The sequence below is a fragment of the Hypoxylon fragiforme genome (assembly GCF_022984875.1).
Source record: "Hypoxylon fragiforme strain CBS 206.31 chromosome Unknown GGS25scaffold_5, whole genome shotgun sequence".
NCBI lineage: Eukaryota > Fungi > Ascomycota > Sordariomycetes > Xylariales > Hypoxylaceae > Hypoxylon > Hypoxylon fragiforme.
The window spans coordinates 3,790,209-3,811,102 of record NW_026054760.1 but is presented as its reverse complement, the minus strand read 5'-3'; the positions used below and the strand labels follow the sequence as shown (position 1 = coordinate 3,811,102).

Below are 20,894 nucleotides of genomic sequence, written 5' to 3'. Positions count from 1 at the left end.
TATTCAACGTTTATTACTTCTCCCAATAATAATAAAGATAGTATACTCTGTAGGTTAGTACTTTTACACGGCGCAATACATAAAAAAATCATAGTACCTATTTACGTAGTATGTACTATAATACTACTATGTATGTACTAGGTATGGCGGGGCATTCCTGGAGGGGTAGCTCCGATATGGGTCCCGGGAGCTACCACAGGCCCACAATGGTACTACTATGTAGGTAACTATGGTATGTATTTACAATACTAGTAATCGTACTATCCATAGTAGATGTGTAATCTATTTATACAATATATATTATATTATAATATCAAATATTTGTGTGTATCGAGTCATTCAATGTTACGAAAGACAACTACATAGTACCTATACTACCTACATAGGCACCTAACCTAGGCAATTCTTGTACAATACATGCGTCTTACCATCCATATTATATTGGACAGTATCACCTGAGAACTTTGCAATACACCCTATACGGTCCCAGTCAGTCTACATACTGAAAGTCGTGGAGTGCTCTCAAGAGTCTCAATAAGTACTAGGTAGGTAGGTAAGCATAAAATTACATGTAGTACGTATTGGCTACATATGTAGTTAACTACATAGGTACCTATGTACAATATTGGGCTCCGTTATGGAGTCGAGCCTCGAGGCTTTCGATTGAGTTTGAAGTCATAGCAGACTGGTGTTGTCAATCTTGAGTGCTAGTCATAAGAGGTGATAGAACGAGAATCATGCATGTCTTATATGTACCTTAGCCTAGGTACGTTACGGCACATACATGTCACGTCTAACGAGATCATGATTATCTACTACTATCCAGTGAGTAAAATGGTATGAAAAGGAGACAGCGTGTGGGCATGTTAATGACTGCTAAATGGGTATTGGTTCTTAAATCTCTACCCCCTGAGTAATGGCTAGAATTATTATAGAGTAAAAGACGGCCTTCTTCGCAGAATTTTCACACCGTCATCTTTCTGGGTCACTTGCCTTTTATTTACATTGTCAACACCCTCCGGACAGCAAGGATGTAAATGTTCAATCTAGCTAAAGCCCTCTTCACACTTGAGTACATCTTTGCTGTTCGAGATATGCTTGTTTCCTTAACATTCGATCTAGATACAAGGTTATAAGACTCGAAATTGCCAGTGGCTTTTATCCCAGTCCTAGTATATAAAAGCATCACCCCTCTATATATCTCCTTTTCCTTTTGGCCAGGGAAGGGGATCCCGAGCTGAGGGAATCTGTCCAACTATGATAAGTTCGCCCAAAACATTATAGGCGCTGCGATTCGGCAAGAGGGATCGTTAACAGATAGGTAGTATGCATTTATTTTAGCTCAGCCCCCATGCCCCTGTCGAGAAGAATTGTCTTTTATATCGTCAACAAGGCAGAGCATCAGTTACTAGGATCTGTTGGAAGAAAAGGCCGCTTCTTGATTACCTAGACTGTTCGATACAATATTTATCAAACGTAACCACCCGAGTATGTGTTTATGATATATATTAAAGTGTGACAGCCAGATGAAATATACGCCGGCGAGACGCCGTCGTGTCTCACGGTGGTGTGTTATCCCGGATGAAGGGTTCGTGTTCGTTATTATGTCTAATATGTCCAGTTTCATGCTGCTTCTACGTGGCATATCTGCCTACTCGTAGTATAGGATCGGAACTGTTAAAAACTAGAATAGATGAATGCTCCAACTCGTTAAGGGTTTTTATTTGTCATTTTGTCTTTCCCGAGCCTCCAGGTAGGTAAGGAGGAAGGTGAGAAGGTACTTAAGTACGGAGGTTCAAGTGCCATCACACGTCGACTATGTAAATGAAGCAAGACAGTAGTAACACACCGAAACCCCCATTCTCCAAACCATTCAATTTTTCTTCATCTTGATGTAAACGGGAATTCGCTTTATCAGGGTCATGCTTTCGTCAGCCCATTCGCTTCCTGAGACCGATTCCTTTCCCGAACCATCTAGAACCTGATTCTACGAACCGGGTCTACTTCCCCCGTCGTCAAAGGTGCCGAAGAAGCACATCTCCTTTAAAAGATTACCTAAGCCACAACAAATGATATAGAATCTTCATCTTTATTTTCACCGCTGACGCCCTCATGACAAAGCGAGGCAAGATCTTTCGATGTCTCAATCTTGTCTTAGGCATTGCGCCGATGTAAGTATGGCTTGTGAGGATGGAGGCGCCACGTGTAGGCCACGCCGAGACTAGAGGCAATGGGAAAATATGGCCGACAAGTCGGACAAGTTTCTACTTCTCGGCTCGCCGAGCGAGTTTCTGAGGTGTATCGTGAGAATATCGCCCCATGGAATGATTTTGTTCTCGACCGTCTCATTGTAAATAGGAGGAGGTCTGGTGCTTCCCCGAAAGAGTCCATAATGGGTACACCGGCAGCGCAGCTGTTGCGGGAACACTTTGTTCGTCAGTTGATATACGGTCGACTAAGTTCCGAACGGTGTAGAATGGTTGTCCTATAAATTCCTATGGTGCTTCCTCTATGAGATCCTACCTATACAAAATATCACCAACTCCATCGTCACTCTCCAGGGAAACCTCGACCAAATGAGTATAAGGCTATCACTAAGATCATGGCAGAGAAGATCATAGCATAGCCTTCAGGTTAGCCTTTTGTCAATCACATACAGCCGAACGAATGCGACAATCCCCCCAGCTATTACAACATCTCCATCCAGCAAACATGTGCACGTATTATTACCTTCACTACCATCACCTAGCCCCTTGCACCCGAGACGTTGAGTACGCGGTGCATTACTCATTCTGCCCCAACGCTATACCCGATATTTCCAGCGCGAATCCACCGAGTTCCGTCAATACCGGAGTTACCGAGCATGGAGAACAATGGATCCAGCAGCCGTGCGAGGGGCTCACTTACGCGCCCGAGTATAGCCCTGTCGAAGGCGTAGACTACAACAGCCCTTGCGCGACGGGAGGGTGCCTCGTTTCACACAAGTGCAGCTCTGGGGGATGTAGACTGGAGGATCTTGGCGGGAGCTGGACTTGTTGTCAGTGTAATCGCGGAGGGAATACACTTAGGTGGTGCATACGACCGATGAAGAAGATCCCCGACTCTCTTTGTTATCATGCGATTTGCCAGGAATGCCGCCCAGATCAGATGTAGAAACGAAGGAGGATGAGAAATAGTGTGTGGATGGAGATGTGTGGTGCTGATGATTTGGCAGTAATGCCTCGTACCTATGCAATGTACCATACCCTTTACTATATGGATATGTTAAATCTCGTTCCTTTCCTAATGTACCCCTGATGGGAAACGCTGCTTGTCTACTAGGGAAAGACGAAATCGAATTTGGATTTGGATAAGAGTCATAGTGCTACCGTAGAAGTGAGACCGGTATTGATCTTGCGAAGCTGAGTTAAGCCATATTGGTTCCATTATTGGGTTTGCTTTATGAGGTCGGCGACTTCGCCACGTGGGAACCAAGGACTATGTATGACAGTTTTTGATAGTCAGGCCCGGTGAGGAAAATTCTGCGAACAATGCTTTTGCTTTTCTAGAAGTAATCTATCTCCACACCAATGTGGCTTTCCGGGCGATCCTACATCATCTTGCGTAAGTATAGCCCAAGTCCTCATGGGTTTTAGTGCCGCACGGATGGTTGCTTTGCGCAGGTCTCTCGACCTCCCGCCTTGTGGACCGGAGCATCGGGACGTGATTCGAGTACAGCAGGCGAGTATATCAAAATATGAGCACTTTTACCCCCTTCACACGTGGGCTTCAGGTCAATACTTCCATGTTCGTAGCTATCCAGCTCGATTTTGATCGCCGACGTCTGCCAATGTCATCTGCGTAGTCTTTGGGCACAAACATTACCAAGGTAGGCACTTTTCGTTGTACACAATGTAGAATCTCGGATGTCGCATATGGGATCCAAGAAGATAAGTATCGCCCATGTCGTCGACCACTCGAGCAACTACCTAGGCAGCGACGGAAGCTACGAGCAAGTATCGACAGTATCTCTAATCTCCAGACGTATTCCATCGCCCGCTCGCCCGCCTTCCCTTCTATCCACTGTCGTACATATCCTTAACCAGGCATCGCATACGCATCATGTGCACCGAGACGGCATATACTCTCCGGTGCGAGCACGTCGTCACCCGAACCCTTTACTGTTCCGACGCTCCTCCGCCGTCTCGACAGTCGCACAGGGAGCGGAGAACTTGCAACAGGGTCATTCGAAACGCTGTGCCCTGGCCACCTCCACCAGAGTTCGGGGTACAAGTTACATGCCCATTGGTAAACTGCCCATTTGAAGAACGGGGGGGCTATTGGAATTGTTGTTGGTGTGGAAAGGAGTGGAATGATCAAGGTCTGTTAGCCTCTCCAAGGTCTTCGAAGTGAGGCTGTCCAGACTCTAACACGCGCATGCTAGGCCGTTGTGGATGCGTTATGATTATCGACAGGCAGGAATATCGTTGCGGACATATTTGCTGCGACACGTGTGAAGCAGCTAGCGAGGCTTGATCGAGAGGAAGCCTACGACGTGGTATAATTACCATCAAAGGGGCCGACAGGCTCCGCTACCTACTCTAGAATTCTTTTTTTTTTCATTTTGCATGTGCTGCTTCAAGCCACGACATTCCGCCTTCATGCAGGAAGGCAGTCATCGTATGCGAAGGTGGCTGTGGTCATAGATTAGCTTCGAAAATTTGCATTGGAACGGTGTGTAGAATATGATCAAATGTGGCGGGCTTGATGGACATCCCAGGTGAGACATCATTATACTAGGCATACACATTGGACGGAATAGGCAGGTGGTTCGAATAAGTCCTCTGGGGGCGTGAGCTTATTTCTTTCTTCCGGAGGGGGTGTTCATTAATAACAAGAAAGGGGGATATGAATCGGAGTTATGAACGAGAGTATCCTCGTAAAGTATAGGGGCTTTTCCATGAGAACATGAGAATGTAGGCTCCAAGAGAGAACTAAAACGGCAAGGAGTTTCCGGAAAGGGGCTGATTGGAAAGATTTGCAGACGAGGCGGTCCAAAAAGCAATGCTCCTTAAGCAGCCCAGCTACCTGGTTACCGGTCGATCATGGAACCGTACGAGGCGTCAAGTACCTAGGCAGAGTATGCTCCGGGTCTCAATTGTGAAAAGCAACGCATTTGACCGCCTGAATCTTTGCAAGATCTAACGCCTACCTACGCCTACCTATGCAGGCCCTTGCTCGGCAATATACGGTGTTGTACATGATGCAGAAGGGCGTCAGGTAACCAATAGTGAAGCTGCCCAAATGTGCAAAGAAGGTGCTAGTATGGACGGACTGACCCAGCAGGAGAAGGAATATCGCGATTGGGTTGTTGGCGGCGTCGTAGTCGCACTAATCCACACTGCTACCCGAGACAAAGATCTGTATTGCACCCAGCGCACTACCCATCCCTCCTGTGCCGACGGGATACGCCTACCAATACGAAGGAGGAAGCTTGCTGATCCTTACCCCCGAAATTTCTTTCTCGCAATGTGCTGCAGCGCTGGTGTGTGCTGCCTGTGGTGCATCAGACGAGAGTGATGTGTCTTTTCCCCATTCCTTGTCGACACAAGGATGATCGAGGCTGGAACTTGTGCGCGAGAGACAACCCCTTCGCGCAGCCTGAATCACGCTGCTAGTGCCGACGTTGCTGTCGGAGAAATAGGTAGGTTTCTCATCGGTACAGTTAAGCATATATAAAAGGTTTATGGCGTCCGAGAACTCGAGGCCCACGCCGTGCCGGCTCTTATCCTCTGCCGAAACACCTGTACCAGAGCCTTTCTCGCCGCTATATCTAGATCCTGCTATTTCGAATCGACGAGAATGTGCCACGGACACCCTCACTACCACCCCTGCTCACACACGTCGGTCAAATGGCTGTACTGTCCGGAAGCCATGTTCGACTTGGACACGGGGTATGAGACACCCTGCTCGAACCCGATCTACTCGACGCCGCAACCAACCAACGTCGACTGTCCCCTGCAGACCTGCAACTTCAAGGCTTTGATGGGGAGCTGGAACTGCTGCGTCTGCGGGCAGGGCCCAAATACCCAGGGGTGGTGCACCGCATTGTGTCGGAGGATGGATTGGAACCCGCTTACGGGGAATGTCGAAGATATGGAAGTGTCATGTGGGCATGGATGCTGCAGCTCATGCAGTCCGTCGAGTGAGTACGGGCTCTATCTTCGTTCGCACCCGAATAGTCCTTCTGATAAAATTCCTAGCTACGCCGAGGAACACGAGTCCGGAGATATCGTTCGCGGACATTCGAAAAGGGAAAACCGGTCGTAAGGCTCACAGCACCACACGAGGCTCCGCACATAGGCGAGGGGCAGCGTACGACTTCAGCCAAAATAACGATAGCTGCCCTACCGTCCCGGAAGAAGGTGATCAGCTTACTTCGCCCTCAACGGCAACACCAAGCTCTCGAGGATCCCGCCGGTCCAGCCACGACCCAAATATGGAGTACTCAAAGAAGCCGAAGATGCAAAATGGGAAGAAGAAATCACACAAGGGCCGCATTCATTATTGAGTTGTTTCCATATGGGTTGGGTAATCACCCCAAGTGTGTTCTGGGAAAAGGCAGTAAAGATTAAAAGAGATGGCAGATGCGGGCATCCATATTGGCAGAGAGAAGGCCGCAACGCGTTTTTTACCTACTGGCTGTCGGTTTGACAACAGGCCACATTCTTTCGGTATAGTAGTCAGTTACCGACGAAAAAGCAGTCCATAAAAGCACTCTTATAGAAGCATGGTCTGGTCCACAGCGCATATGCGTAGGTTAGAAGACTTTGTGAGACATCAGGTATAACGCTCGAATCTGCCAGTGAGGCCGAGCTGTCGGTGCCCCGACTTCTTTCATGATTCGATTCATGTTTAAAGATACCCGTTCCCAAGCTACGCGCCGATGATAGAATTCATTTCGACGAAGGCATCATGGAAAATGTAATTTCTTTTCAGTGAAACCTCACTTTTAAGAAATACCCAATACGTTTCACCACTCCATTTTCCAAATTCCCGGGACAGCTTAGTGATATCATGCCCGAGTTTCGTAAAGTCAAGGCTCAAGAGAGAACTAGAATATCGAAGAGACTTTTAGCCCAGCCGCGGAATTCATGTTGTGTGCAGACTTGGTACCGAGCCCACCTTCGTTCTCGATCAAAGATTAGCCCTAGGTAGCATGAGGTTGCTCGTCCTCTTGGCCTGTCGCAGAGTAGATCATAAGTTTCGGCTGCAAGCTGTGACTAGTTCAGAATTGACAGGACGAAGCGAGATGAAACTCATGGCTATCGCAAGTGACCTGGGTGATCCCTCGCACGACATCAACGACAAGAACAATAGTTCGTTGCCTTACACGGCACACGCAATTGATGTGGTGATGCAGATGACTTACCAAGCCAGTACCTTATATCCAATGAGTAGATGCCTTGCCGCGCTTACTCTAGGGGACCATATAGGTAAGTTATAGGAGCATAGGTATCCCGTTTCCTAAGGATGTGAATACAGTCAGGTAATGCGTCTCCGTCTAACTATCTATCATCGGTTGCGTGCCCGCACGGGGGTCCGATCCGAGTCTCGTGGCGGCCGGAATGACTGTAGGTACCTGCTCTGTACCTCCTTAGGTAGGTACTAGGTAATAGGTATTGTATTGTATTGTATTGTATTGTACAATACCTAGGCAAGACTCCAGGGAGATTGCTGTGCCTTAGCCTAGTAAGACACAGATAACTAATAACCATCCGTGCCATCCATGAGCCGGTGGTACCCTAGGGTCACACTTAGCTTACCTTACTGCCACGTGCTCAGCATGCAGATCTGACGAAAGGAGCCAGATAGGTCGAGTTGGACAGGGACCCCTGGACCATACATTTTGTAAATGTTACTGATTCGAACCCTCCCAGTTGTGATGAGGTGCTTAGGTACCTATTCTTTACGTCTAGTTGGCGGGCTTAAGAGCCGTCTCGGCTGTGATAGCAGACTCTGCATGTGTGATAGTATGTGACCTTCTTCCTTCAAGTTCCTTGTCATATACATACAATAAAAATGCAAATGCTACATACATACCTACACTAGTAACTATAATGCATAATACATGTACTACAACTTCGGTAGCATCACATCATGAACGCTCGGCCGGAAGTGCCAGTTCAAACTATTCAGTCACTACTTTTTAGGCTTTCACTACTTTCATAGTATGCATAGTAGAATGGCGGATCGACGGCTATGACTTATTAGCGTATCAACGGGCCAGGTGATGACTTTTGCGAAAACACTACCTATCTAGGATTCTAGGGTACTATCATTAGATACTACTATGTAGGTAAATAGTAAATACATATGTAAATATTAGACGACGGGGTTTAAGAGGGGATAAACCTTGTACGGCGTAGATACGAGCACGATGGACCGACCGATCAATCTTTCGCCTGTTCCCTACTGCAACCTACAGGCATACAAGATGATTCACATACAATCATGCCCGTTTTTGTGCGAACGAAGTCCGGGTTGCTCATGGCAGAAAGTTGTTGGCGTTGCATGATCAGCGGGATCTGAGCTCAACTTATCTGGTTATCAAGGATTCAAGGGAGACTTGATGGCATCCTGCCCTGTTGACTGCCCAACTTACCAGCCTACCTTGGTCTACTTGAAGGTCAAGTGGGAAGGTATTAATATAATTGGAGACCGGGGAGGTGTCCGAGCTCTCTTTTCAAGCATTGCCACATGGCTATGAGTGATACATCTGTCTGTATGCATGTAAGTAATGCATTTCCATGCCATCCATGTATTAGGGGTATATAATATTACGGAGTAACTAGGCTCTTCTATCCAGGTAGGCAACGTGCGCTGCGTGCCATACTAACTTATTCTAGTTGGGCCACATGCGCCATATCTTTTAGCTGACCACGAACATTCATGCAAGTACTTGAAATACTAACCTAGTAGTTATGTACTACGCAGTAGGTAACTATGAAGTAATTAGTTATGTATGTACTGTGGAGGTATGGAGATGTATGTAACTAGTAACTTGAAGTCTTGAATGGTACAATACATAATACATGTAGTTACGTCTGAAATCTGAAATTCCGAATGCTTCATCTCCAAAATAAATAGGTAACATTGATATTTTATGTAGGTATACACTACATAGTAGTTACATATGTTATCAATGAGAGTACCAGAACATATGTAGGTAACATTAGCATTATTGAGGTTACAATATGTACATATGTATACATACTGTACCTATCAGTTACCTGGCTATGTACTAAATACTCTAGCCTGCATAGTTCTAACGATCGTTGGCTGTCACGCTGTGATTTATCTGCAGCTTCTTTGTATGTATGTAGTACAATTACTACCCTTCCCACGTTCTCACGTTCCCAAAAAGCAGCACCCAGCTGAGGCAGGTAGAGGGATGTATATTGATGTATACTTACCTACCTACATGTATGTATTCCATTTCTTCATGAACCCCTATTCCACACTTTCTATCTTTATTTCCTCTCATCCACCTACTAGTTATTACTGTAACTTTTCTCACCTTCTCACCTCCTCCGTACGTCACCCGCACAATATCACCACCACTACATACCAGCCTGCCTTGTTCTGTTTACAATTGATTAAAGTGATACCCATCTCAACATAAGCGACACAGTACATACCCACTACCTAGCTATTAGCAAACATACATACATACATACATACATACATATTACATACCTACCTAGCATAATAGTACCCTAAGGTATCAGATATCTACATACATAACATTGATACATACAAATAACTCCAGGCCTGCCATCCTTGCATAGCGCCGTTTCGCGCCTCGATCCACTCACCACTACTACTCTGACGACTATTCCTACCAGCGGCTGTCGTCAAAATTGTCACAGAATCTCGTCAGATACTCATCAAGCTTTGCATCTCAGGAAGCATATTTTGGCTATATTTTGAGCCCGAAGAATTTTTAAAAATACGAAACAATGCCTACTTCTTTGGACTCGTCTCGCCCAATCATGGCACCATCTACTGTATGTTTAAGTATTTTATTTCTTTTAACCAACTAACCTATTTAATCATTCGTTTCTTTTGTCAGAGTAATCTATTCCGAGACCCGTATTATTCGCGTATTTTCGCGTCTTCCAACTTCACCATTATTCGCGATCATGAATTCCCTTGGAGCTCAAGCCGCTGACCTCTACTCTTCACACCAGATCGGTTCTCCCCGCAGCTCCGTGCGTTACAGCACATACAGTACCGCGCCCTCGCTAGCAGCGACCGTGCGAACGACGGACTCGGCGCAGGCGGAAATTCGCGATATTGAATCAGGACTCGATCGCATGGAGAACAAAGCCCTATCGCAGCAGCGTGTCATCCTTTCTGAAGAAAAGGCGGGCAATTTGAACAAACTTGCCCTCGGAGCCAAGCTCGACCGTGCTCTCGACCGCCGCATGAGTAGCCAGGATGCCGTCATGAGGCCTCGAAATAGGAGCGAATCCGAGAAGGGAGATGCCGAAAAGCAGGACCCTGAGAAGCAAAACCCCGAAAAGCTGGGCATCCACAAGGAAGACCCCGAAAAAGAACAATAGGTTTGCGAGGGAAACTATTGTGCGAAGAACGAATACAAATGAGAGCAAGTAGATGACTAGAGAGACTAGAGGATGATACCATACGTGGGGCAGCTGCAAATGGGGGAGTCGGCTGTCCCTCTTTCTTATTTCGCCTCTTTTCCTAATACGCGGCCAGTGGTGTGTATGAATGTGTACCCAGGTGGGCTTGAGAAATGAAGTTTGGGAAGCTGGACAACCCAGCCTCTATCGATCCCCTTGGCAGTGTGTGAGCCTCGAGATTATTCTGAGGAACACGCTCTGGCCTATTGGTTTGGATGTGGAACGTGGGATACTTTTCGAAGCGCTCAGGTCGCCAAGCAATACCTTGGAGTTTCCACAAGTCGAATATTGGGCAGTATTACGTGAAGGTGTAGATATCGGCAGGATGGAAGAGTAGGGGGGGCACATGTACGAACGAGACAAGGCAGATAGTTACATAAATATTGATGTTTCGTCATTTCCACAGGCAATTTACTCAAATCGACCTATAATTGGGCCTTGATGCCCAAGTATATAGCCAGCCAGCTAGAAGAACCCGGACGACAGTCTACCATGCATACCAATGGCTTACCAGCCAACTCCCTAGACGCCATGCAAATATGTGTTATGTGTGTAGGTACCTCCTGCATAGCCAGGGATGGGGGCATTTAATCAAGCGACACAAGCGCACCGATGGATATTTTATGAACTCTTTGCCGCCAAGCTTGCGTTGATATCCCTCAACAGAGCAGCCAACTCAGCCTCGTCACCCTCCATCTCCAAACCTTTGCTAACCCACTCCTTCGCCTCAGCCAGCCGGCTCATCTCCATCAGGCACTTCCCACGTCTCCACCAGGCCTTAGAGTTGCCGACACGCTTGGCCTCGACACTGGCCTCGGCATCAGTAGCGCCCTCAGCCCAGTTCTGCAAGGCCATGTGCGCCTGGGCGCGATTGGCGTAGAGAGCAGCTACCTCTTCGCGAACGAGCTGCTGTGGCTCCCACAGGGGACGGGTCATAGCCATTTGCAGTCCCAGACTATAAAATTTGACGGCGTCGGCATGTTTTCCCTTGCGGTATTCGGCGTTGCCGCTGTCGCGCAGTTTGGTGACGTTGGCGGAGCGCTTCGGGTTGACGGGCAAGGGGGGAGGTGGCACCTGGTTGGGAGTCTCGAGGGTAAGGAGCGAGCGATGCAACGCATTGATCGCAGCTAGCTCAGCCTGTAGGGCGCGGGAATTCGTGGTGGTTGATAGCGCTTTGCTCTGAGGATCTATCTGCAAGGGCAGCATAGTAAAAGTTTCGAGGTCAAGTTCGGGAGACATTGTGACGATGTTGACAAGTGTGAAGACGGTATGAATGTTAGGGTTGAGGAGGTAGATATGAATTGAATTAATCGAATCGAATGGCGTTGTCGTTTTGTTCCTCTTTCTTTTTTGGATGGATCGTTTGTTAATGGTGAAGAATTACTGCTACGTATGTACTTGTTAATTTCAATGATGGAAGTACATGTATGGATGTCAATGCTATACAAACATTGAATTCAACGTTATCAGCAATAAAGTTAGATAAAACACTTAACGGTTAGTTACATGCACTGGCAGATGATTTGATATGCGACACCTGTCAACTTCAATGTTGAAAGTACAAAGTACGACTATGGAGGAACATTGAATATATTCATCTAAATAGCTAGTAGTATCTGTTAAATGCATAGCCGCATACCTACATACATGACCTACATAGGTACCCATTTACATAAGTTCCTCTAGAGTTAACTATCTTCATTGTTCAAGTTTCATCATCCATCCTCCACTCTTCAACCCCCTATCACAATAGAAGTGTGTATGAATTCATTTTTTTAGTCATAAATATCTAACCTAGGATAGATACTACAAACCAACATGAAAACACAATACTACTAAACTATCTTACTACTCATAACTTCATCGTTCAGTCTTACTATCCATTCGTCAGCTTTGATGCCTTCAGCACATCATTATAATATTTAGCAAAGCAGCAACAAATTCCCCCCTTTTCATCCCCCAGACTATCCCTGGTGTATAACCATTATATAGTCACTTCATAGATGGGTACTATATGCCTACTCGTTAGGTACCTAGGACCTATAGATGTCGGCAGATGAGTGTATACAAGAGTATCATCGGCTGAATGTTGGTTTCGGTTCCCAGCATTCCGTAAACATCTGCGACACAAAGTACAGATCATCTTCCCAATGATAGCTGGACTGCATGCTTTCAGCTACAGTCGCCAGTCAGCTTCCGTTACATTATCAGGTAACTTCGGAGAATTGTCGTAAAACCCCTACTCACCTCTGATCCTACATTCCTCGCGCGTTTGGGCAATGAGACGTGCCTCGTGGGGCTCGAGTTCTCCCCAGATAACCTTCTTCTTATCCTCAGACGCCGTCAACATGTTCGCTCTAATAGTATCCATATCCCGTTTGTAATAATGCCAATGGTGGAGGACAATGTTAGCTCCTTCTTGAAGGTACTCAACAAACGATGCAAGGTCATATCTCTGGTGCTACGCATTCAGCCGGGTCAGTCAGGCCATCGCAATATACCTAGCCTGGCTCTCACTCACTTCGTACTTGTTGTCTTTGGCACGACGATGCCTATCGGCTGAAGTAGCCGAGACCTCGTGAAGCAAGACAAACACTGTGAGATATACAGTAAAAAAGTGTTGCGGATTCTTGCTTGACATCATCTTCCAGAGTCCCTCAAGCACATATTTTCTCAGCGGTGCGAGCAGCTTCTCGTGTCCTAGTGAGTCAAACTGCGCCGGTATCATCCGTGGTACTGGTATTATTCCATAGTAAGGACTCTCATGGTCTTTGACTGGGTACATGTCAAGTGTCTCTCCCTCTTCGCCTTCTATATCGATGTATGCTGATCCAAGAGTGTTTCCTATTTGCACAGGTCAACTATTCCGATATGGTATGGCAAAGATGACGGAACTACTCACTGGTGGCAAACCACAAGCTAAACAACTGGACGAGGAAGTAGGCGGGGTTTACATCGTCTCCCATTGGTTGGCACGGTTGTGTCTAGGCGGCCACTGTTTAGCAAAAAGCACATCGAGCGAAATCACTGACTTACTCGAAGTCTATTTGCGTATTCCAAGCTAGAGGAGCGAATTCTCGAATTAGCTTTTGCAAAGGCTCGCTGACCAGATAGCCAGATACCAATCCTCGACAGAGGCTGTTCATACGAGACAACTTATGCATAGGGGTAGCATCTTACTCACGCAGCCTTGTACGTTGCTCGCACTATGGGATCCACGTTTGGATTCTCACTGTACTCATCTAGTGCCTCGTTTGCATAATTGAAAACGTATGATACGTAAGCTGAAGCGGTCTTCCAGATACTCGCGAGGGCAAACGGTTCAAGTTCGATCGTCTGTTTGTTCCCTTTCGAATCGATCCAATGTTTTTGGTTGATATCCCCGTCGATGGGTCTAAACTTCCGCACGATCAACTCAAATGGCTTCTTTTGACAGGAAAGAACAAGCTTTATCGTGCGCAGCTTTTCTTCCACCCAATCCCGCGGCCCGAGGTCTTTCATCTTGACCCCCTCCCACCTCTTCGTCAGATTCAGGCCGCCCTGGCGGAAGAGGACTATTTCGGCGAGCTTATACCGGACACATTGAACCCTATGGATGACCTTTTTCGAATCCGGATTAATCCCACGGCATGTTAAGCAGATTTTCCCCTCAGGATCTTCGAGAGCTGGGCGACACTGGGAAGAGGGTAAGCAAGGTGACGCCGACGAGCTATCGTATACGGCTTTTTCGTCAACCTACTCTTATCTTTTGCATACGACATCGAATACAGGCCCGCGATAAGTTAGCGGATAGCGAAGGTGGCCGCCGTTACGTGAGACACCAGAGCGGAAGGTAAGGGGGACATTGAGGAGAAGCACAAAGGGCGTACCTTCATTTTCCGGGTTTTCCCCGTCGCCTCGCGGTCCTCCGCGTTTAACCGAGACCGAGACCGCTTCCCAAGCTGCGATAGCGAACCGTGTTCCTCGCCTATGGCTTCATCTATTCCGCGGGGAATGTGTTCCCATGAATCAACTTGGTGAAGGGCACGAATATCACCATCCGAGTCTTCGGAGAGTTGCTCAGAGTCGTTGTCGTTATTCTCACCTTCGTCATCATCATCGTCGTCGTCGTCGTCGTCATCATCGTCATCGTCGTCATCGTCGTCATCGTCGTAATCGTCACCATCGTCATCGTTGTCGTCGTCAGCATAGTGGCTAAGGGTGGCGTCCCCCTTATCCACGACGCACCAGTTTTGTCGAATGTCTTCTTCCTCTGGCCCCACCGAAAAACCAGGACTCGGCTCAGTGCGTCGTCGTGTTCTTTCTGGGAGGGGGATTATCCCGCGTGGAAGGAACATATTTGGCGTGCTTGCAAAGTTGAATGGGGTAGTCAAATGATGGGGACCATATGCCCTATCTGGGTAATTGAACAGATGATTGTTCAGTGTGTATCCATAGGGTGGCAGATAGGGGTCTGGTGAGTGGAACGACGACCATGACAAGTTGCCAAAGGTTGACGGAGCCGGATTATCGAAAGGCCTGTTGTACACGTCCGGTCCCAGTGGAAGGGGAGGAGACAGGGTATAGTGGTCTCTGGGTTCGGGGTTTGTACCTGGCACAACCAGCTCCCCACCGTAATCCGGTACAAAGGTATAGTCTACCCCAGTGCTGGGGATCTGGTCCCTAAATACGGCGGGTTCTCCTTCTAACAAGCCGGGGATGGTAGAGCTCACAGTAGCGACTTCGGTAGCTGTGCCTTGTCTTTTTTGTCGAGGCTGAGTCAATGACGATGACAACTTCGACGACACTTTAGGCCGGGAGGCTTTAGGGTTATTGTGTTTCCTGATTCGAGAGGGAGGAGTAGAGGAAGAAAAGGACACGGTCCGATGCCCCTTTCTCGGCTGCCGTGATGCATGGTCAGATGGCCTATCCCTGGCAAGGGGAGTCGAAGGGGTCTTCACAGATATGTGACCAGGATGTAAAGCGACGACGTCAGTTTCATTCGTCATTGCCGTTATCCCTCTTTGTGTCTCTCTCTGGCAATGGCCTGATGCCACACTCTTGTCTGACAGGGACGCAGTGTTCCTGTCCCTGTTCCTGGACGCGTCCGACCGTGTGTTGTGCATTCAAACTGCCGGTTTGTCGGTCCTTTGCCTTGTTGTCACACCTCTCGCCGGTCATTGACAGTGGCGCAGGGGGGGGCAATTGGTCTTCTCAATTTGAAACCGGTGAAATAATTGTGTAGTAGAACCAATACTAGGTATTTGTTGGTTTCGTAATACATACATAGTAGTATGTACATACAAGCTCCGCTTTCGTCAGCTTATTTTCTTTGCAGAAAGGGTGGTGCACAATGTGTTTGGCACATTTTCTTAAGATCCCTCGCCGGATCAAACCGTTACGTTTTGACAGTCCTAGGATCCTTACCTACCTAGGTGGAAAGAGCTTTATCGGAGGTCATTCCGCGATGGCTTGAGGTTGGACGATGATGATCTCAGCAAGGCGTTGGCAAGATACACAGTGTATGGCATAGGTATACTACTACCTAACATACAACCTGACCTGCTACCTGACATGCTACCTGACCTATTACCTGACTTACATTAACCTAACCCCTCTTCTCTCTCTCTCCCTCAGATTGGGCAGTCTGCCGAATACCTAGCACCACACCGAGGACACAACAAAAGCAAAGCGTCAAGCCACATACATATAATCCAATCCCGGTCTCAAGGCGCGGTCTTCTACTTGTAACTACCTTAGTAAGTAAATTACTTCAAGATTATCATGTTTCTTACATCATTATATACATACTTACATATGTTGTACATCGCGCCCCCAACATGGGCGCATAAGCTACCTATGTATGTACCTTACATACATACATGTGCCTACCTAGTACCTACATACCTATACAAAATACTTGGTAGTAACACGGGTGGGCGGGCTGAACTGGGTGAGTGGCCTACATACATATGTACCAAGGTTAGGTATGTACGCCTCATCCTCAGAAGCAAGTCGGAGTAAGAAATTCGAAGCCTTATTTTCTGCTTGTATGGGCCGTGATGAAGCATGCATTGCTGTATTATGGAGTGTGAATGGCGAGGGCTGTTGTCAACATGACACCATCCTACAGCCTGGTCTAACCCCACGAGCTATATTACGATATGGTGGTCCGCGAGGCAAGATTTAAATATAAATATGCCTAGTAAAGCTCAAGCTGGAGTTGGTAATTTTGTATAAGTAATTAAATAGATAATTCTGTCATCAGCCCAGTCAGAAATATATCTGCCGCTCTTTTTTTTCTTTGGATTTTTCTTATATAATTCGCGCGTCTCTTTGTGCCGAGGCTACGCGACCCTGAAAATCGAGTCGCGATATGCGAGCTGAGCCGAACTCGCTCACCGGTCGAAGGGACGAATCCCATGCCATGATAGCCTCATACGAGATCCACGCAGGGGGATAAGCCAGCACCAATGGAAACAATGAACCTGCTAAATGCTTCCCTTGGAATCATTCCCGAGTGGTTCTATGTCAATCAGATTGAGCATCTACGGGAGATCTCTATGCCATCTCAGTTCTTGCCTCACAGCAGGGAACTTGATTCCGGCATTCCGGTGCTACGTCAGGCACAATGCTTTCAAGGACTTGTGGGGGAGGTGGTGTGGGAAAAGCCCGCCTTCGGGTCTAAACATCTCATGGGGGGAGTGGCAACCAGACTTCAGCAGAAAGAATTTGTACGATGTGATAGACGATCCTATTCCTTTCCTTTCCAATGTGGGTAGGTTAGATCCGCCCCGTAAAGCCCGCACTCATCGCGGCTCGGGCGTTATTTTAGTATTACAATATTCGTCGTAAGTACAACAATGAAAATAGACATTCAACGGTTCCAGTGCAGATCGGACGGGACATCAACTACCTAGTAGGGAGGTAGACAGGTAGGTAGCTTTGTGCTTGTATTTCTGGCATGCCATTTCACTCTCGTCCGTTCTGTTGCTGGCCTTCACCATACCCCCCCATCTCATTGTCCGCCGCGATAGCCATGCTAATTCTCGAAGGAACGGTAGTCTCTCTATACAACGATGCAGCTTCTTTAAGGCAATACAGCCGGATGTACAGCCGGATGAGACCACACAAAGATTTCCCGAACCCTGTGTGTGACCACATCGTTCGGCGCCTCGTTGGCATTCAGTATTGCTAGACCCATCAAGCAGTCCTTCTGCAAGGTCAACGCGATGATTCTTCTCATCGACCAAGTCCACCGCTATGAGTCTTTCAATAAAATAAGGACTGATACGAGCCAATAATGGATGGGTTGAAGCGTACATAGAAATTGTGCCATGGTTCAATGAGTCGTTGTCGAAGTGCTGAGAACAGCAACCATGTAGTAGTCGTTATAAGTCTCTGAGATGGAGAGGCTTCTCCCCTTCCAGGGAATCTATCTCGTCCAGACTCCTGGAAACGAGTCTTTAAAATGACAGCTCACATACTTACATCCGTTTCTGAGAGCCTTGTCTGCCTGCAGCCATGGATGCGCGAAAAGCATGATCTTGCCGCGGATATCTTATCCCGGCAGCAAAGCAGCATTCCTCGGCCACCCCCGGGGTATCCCAACTTTATTGATGGTCCAATGAACTGGTCTGGACATGAAGCTGATAAGATGCAGCTTCGTGTCCTCGAGCTCACTGCGTCGGATGTAACCGAAATAGGGGAAGGCTTACAATTCTTCCACAGTACGTTTTCTTAGTAATACTAAATACTCCTGCTAGTCACAGTATTCCCAGTATTCCCAGTATTCCTGGCTTACAATTATGTAGAACTTGAATTAGATGGGGTCGAGGCAACTCGGGAACATTTTCCCCTTCGAAACCTTCGGAATCGACTCGAACAATGTGCCCTCGAAGTTCATCGTGGCACAGGAGTATGCATTATTCGTGGGCTGAATTCGAAAGACTATACCATCGAAGACAATATAGTTCTCTTCCTTGCTCTTGCTAGTTATGTTGGCGATCAAAGAGGTTTACAGAGCTCTAAGGGTGACATGCTCTGTAGGTTACCAATAATTCATTCATTTCCATCTCTTGCTAACGTAAACGAAAGCACACGTCACCGAGGCTAAGATGTGGACTATATCTAAGGAAAAACGCCACGGAATTCATACCAGTGATAGTTTGGTAAGCACAGAACCCCATCAGAAGAGAGAAGAAGTACCTATCCCAAGCTGACTGTAGGTATATAGCCCTTTCATAATGACATGGGATGCGAGGTCCTATCCCTCCAAGTCCGTGGCCTGGCTGATGCAGGCGGGCGTACCTGCGTGGCATCTATGGCCGCCATTTACAATGAATTGATACAGTCAAGCCCCTGGGTTTTACATACTCTAGCCAAACACGACTGGCCAATTCAAACGTAGGCGAAGTTAATCATTGGAGGGTTACTGTTTAACTAATACTCTTCTCAGTAGCAACTCGCGAAAAAAGCCACGATACGTTTTATGCCCTCTTCTAAAGTTCCATGCCGATAATCTATTAATTTCGATGGATCCTGCTCGCATTGGGCCACACCCTAAGGACTACAACAGTTCGATTCCACACATGACACCTAGACAGAAGGATGCCCTCGCGGTACTCCAGGCGACAGCTCAGAAGCATCAGATACGACTAGAGACTCAGGTCGGGGACCTTGTATTTATCAATAACCTAGGACTCCTACACGCCCGCGAGTCATACAAAGACGGCTATTGCTCCAGACATTTAGTTAGACTTTGGCTTCGAAATACACGGCTAGGGTGGGCGATCCCCCCCAGCATGAAAATGCCATGGGATGCCTCATTTGGAGACGGAGCTAAGAAGGTGGTTAGGAGGTATTATCCTATTGTGCCAATGCCTGAATACATGGAAAGCAAGTACTCGAACGGCACGGCGGCATTTGTGGCCGAGGGTGATTCAGACGACGACGAGGTTACTACTCAGTACGAGATCAATGATATAAGTCCAGAGTCCGACGAGGCCGCTTAGGTTAAGGTTCTGAGGTGTGAGTGTTTTGGTCTAGAAATTCTTATAGATGAACTCCTTATAGACATGTCAGCGTATTCCCTCGGTCGTGACATCTACCCCTTAGTTTCTCAGATTACTTAAGTTAGGTGATGCTGACGCATGGGCTTGATGATCCCATTAACTATTGCCTCTTGGATAGCGACTTAGTACGGCGTAGAGTGTTTAGGTCGTGCTTATGCTTGTGTATAAGGGGGATTCTGGCTTCTATAATACACAAATAAGCGACATTAGCAGAGCTATAACTCGGCAACTATTTCGAGCAGAAGAACTTTTGTATTCCCGATTTGTAGAAATGGAGAGCCAAGTTGAAACAACAAAGCGCCACCTATTCATACAGGTTCCTGACGATTGATAAGGGAACATTAGCATAACTAATAGTTATCATGGCTGTCTAAAATGTAACAAGTGACAGAAAAGAAGACAGTTCCACCTTCACAATTAGTTATTCTATCCATGATAATTGTCTCTTATCTCATTGATCACCTAAGAACCTACAGTAGGTATTAAGGAGTAGGTACCTACGCCACCACATACTTCCCTAAGGTAGATATCAAGACATGCGCAACTTACACTTTAGAGGAATTATAATTAATCTAATGCTTTCTATGTCATTACTGGAGAAAATCAAGTATTTACGCATTGTAAAGGTATGCAAATCTACTGGACGGAAATCACCGAAACTGATCACAATTTTCAAGACCTTGTTGGAGGATTAACATGAAGCATGAATGATAGGTGTTGTGGCCCACAACACGGTGTTTTCTGATACCTGATGGAACACCTTAACAAGTTCCTACGCCAGTGGCGCGGAGAATGGACATTAATGATCGGCAGCCGTTCCACAATCTTAATGACAATCTCATCCGAATAGATCCGAGTAGAGCCGAACGGGATGTGACGAAGCATGACTACAACGCGGATTCGGGACACGGCCGTAGTTGACAGGACGGATGGCCGGATTTTGTTTGCATAGGTATGGCATGGCTAAGAACTGGGTAAGATCAATTCAAACGTCTCTCTTTTAAGCTTGGCTTTTTTTTTTTATCTTTCTCTTTTCTTTTCCTTTGTCTAAATTAATCCACCTACACATCCCACCAAGGCGCTTGAACAAATGATTTTTTTTTTTGGCTTTCTTAGTAACGTGGAGGAAAGGCTTGACAAGTGTCAGTGCCAG

The 20,894-nt window shown here is 46.9% G+C and overlaps 6 protein-coding genes across 6 annotated transcripts; 4 read left to right on the top strand and 2 right to left on the bottom strand.

The window, feature by feature from the left end:
- Positions 1 to 2,579: 2,579 nt before the first annotated feature.
- On the top strand, positions 2,580 to 3,529 carry GGS25DRAFT_305539 (uncharacterized protein). Its single transcript, XM_049257683.1, has one exon. It carries the CDS (start codon positions 2,668 to 2,670, stop codon positions 3,151 to 3,153), a length of 486 nt encoding a protein of 161 aa, XP_049117266.1. The 5' UTR covers positions 2,580 to 2,667; the 3' UTR covers positions 3,154 to 3,529.
- Positions 3,530 to 5,700: 2,171 nt separating this feature from the next.
- On the top strand, positions 5,701 to 6,874 carry GGS25DRAFT_305583 (uncharacterized protein). Its single transcript, XM_049257684.1, has 2 exons — positions 5,701 to 6,184; positions 6,243 to 6,874. Exons 1-2 carry the CDS (start codon positions 5,842 to 5,844, stop codon positions 6,548 to 6,550), a joined length of 651 nt encoding a protein of 216 aa, XP_049117265.1. The 5' UTR covers positions 5,701 to 5,841; the 3' UTR covers positions 6,551 to 6,874.
- A 2,462-nt stretch (positions 6,875 to 9,336) lies between these two features.
- GGS25DRAFT_493128 (uncharacterized protein) lies at positions 9,337 to 11,075 on the top strand. Its single transcript, XM_049261231.1, has 3 exons — positions 9,337 to 9,465; positions 9,812 to 10,049; positions 10,233 to 11,075. The coding sequence occupies exons 2-3, from the start codon at positions 10,002 to 10,004 to the stop codon at positions 10,605 to 10,607; spliced, it is 423 nt and encodes a 140-aa protein (XP_049117264.1). The 5' UTR covers positions 9,337 to 9,465; positions 9,812 to 10,001; the 3' UTR covers positions 10,608 to 11,075.
- On the bottom strand, positions 11,076 to 12,233 carry GGS25DRAFT_493126 (uncharacterized protein). The gene has a single exon (XM_049261230.1). It carries the CDS (start codon positions 11,925 to 11,927, stop codon positions 11,310 to 11,312), a length of 618 nt encoding a protein of 205 aa, XP_049117263.1. The 5' UTR covers positions 11,928 to 12,233; the 3' UTR covers positions 11,076 to 11,309.
- A 530-nt stretch (positions 12,234 to 12,763) lies between these two features.
- On the bottom strand, positions 12,764 to 15,676 carry GGS25DRAFT_522296 (uncharacterized protein; the record flags this gene model as incomplete). The annotated part of the gene is made up of 7 exons (XM_049264205.1): positions 12,764 to 12,864; positions 12,936 to 13,149; positions 13,210 to 13,532; positions 13,591 to 13,672; positions 13,725 to 13,815; positions 13,873 to 14,363; positions 14,558 to 15,676. 7 exons carry the CDS (start codon positions 15,674 to 15,676, stop codon positions 12,764 to 12,766), a joined length of 2,421 nt encoding a protein of 806 aa, XP_049117262.1.
- Positions 15,677 to 17,690: 2,014 nt separating this feature from the next.
- On the top strand, positions 17,691 to 19,764 carry GGS25DRAFT_305228 (Clavaminate synthase-like protein). The gene is made up of 5 exons (XM_049257682.1): positions 17,691 to 18,397; positions 18,482 to 18,712; positions 18,765 to 18,838; positions 18,904 to 19,073; positions 19,126 to 19,764. Exons 1-5 carry the CDS (start codon positions 18,139 to 18,141, stop codon positions 19,679 to 19,681), a joined length of 1,290 nt encoding a protein of 429 aa, XP_049117261.1. The 5' UTR covers positions 17,691 to 18,138; the 3' UTR covers positions 19,682 to 19,764.
- The last annotated feature ends 1,130 nt before the right edge of the window (positions 19,765 to 20,894 follow it).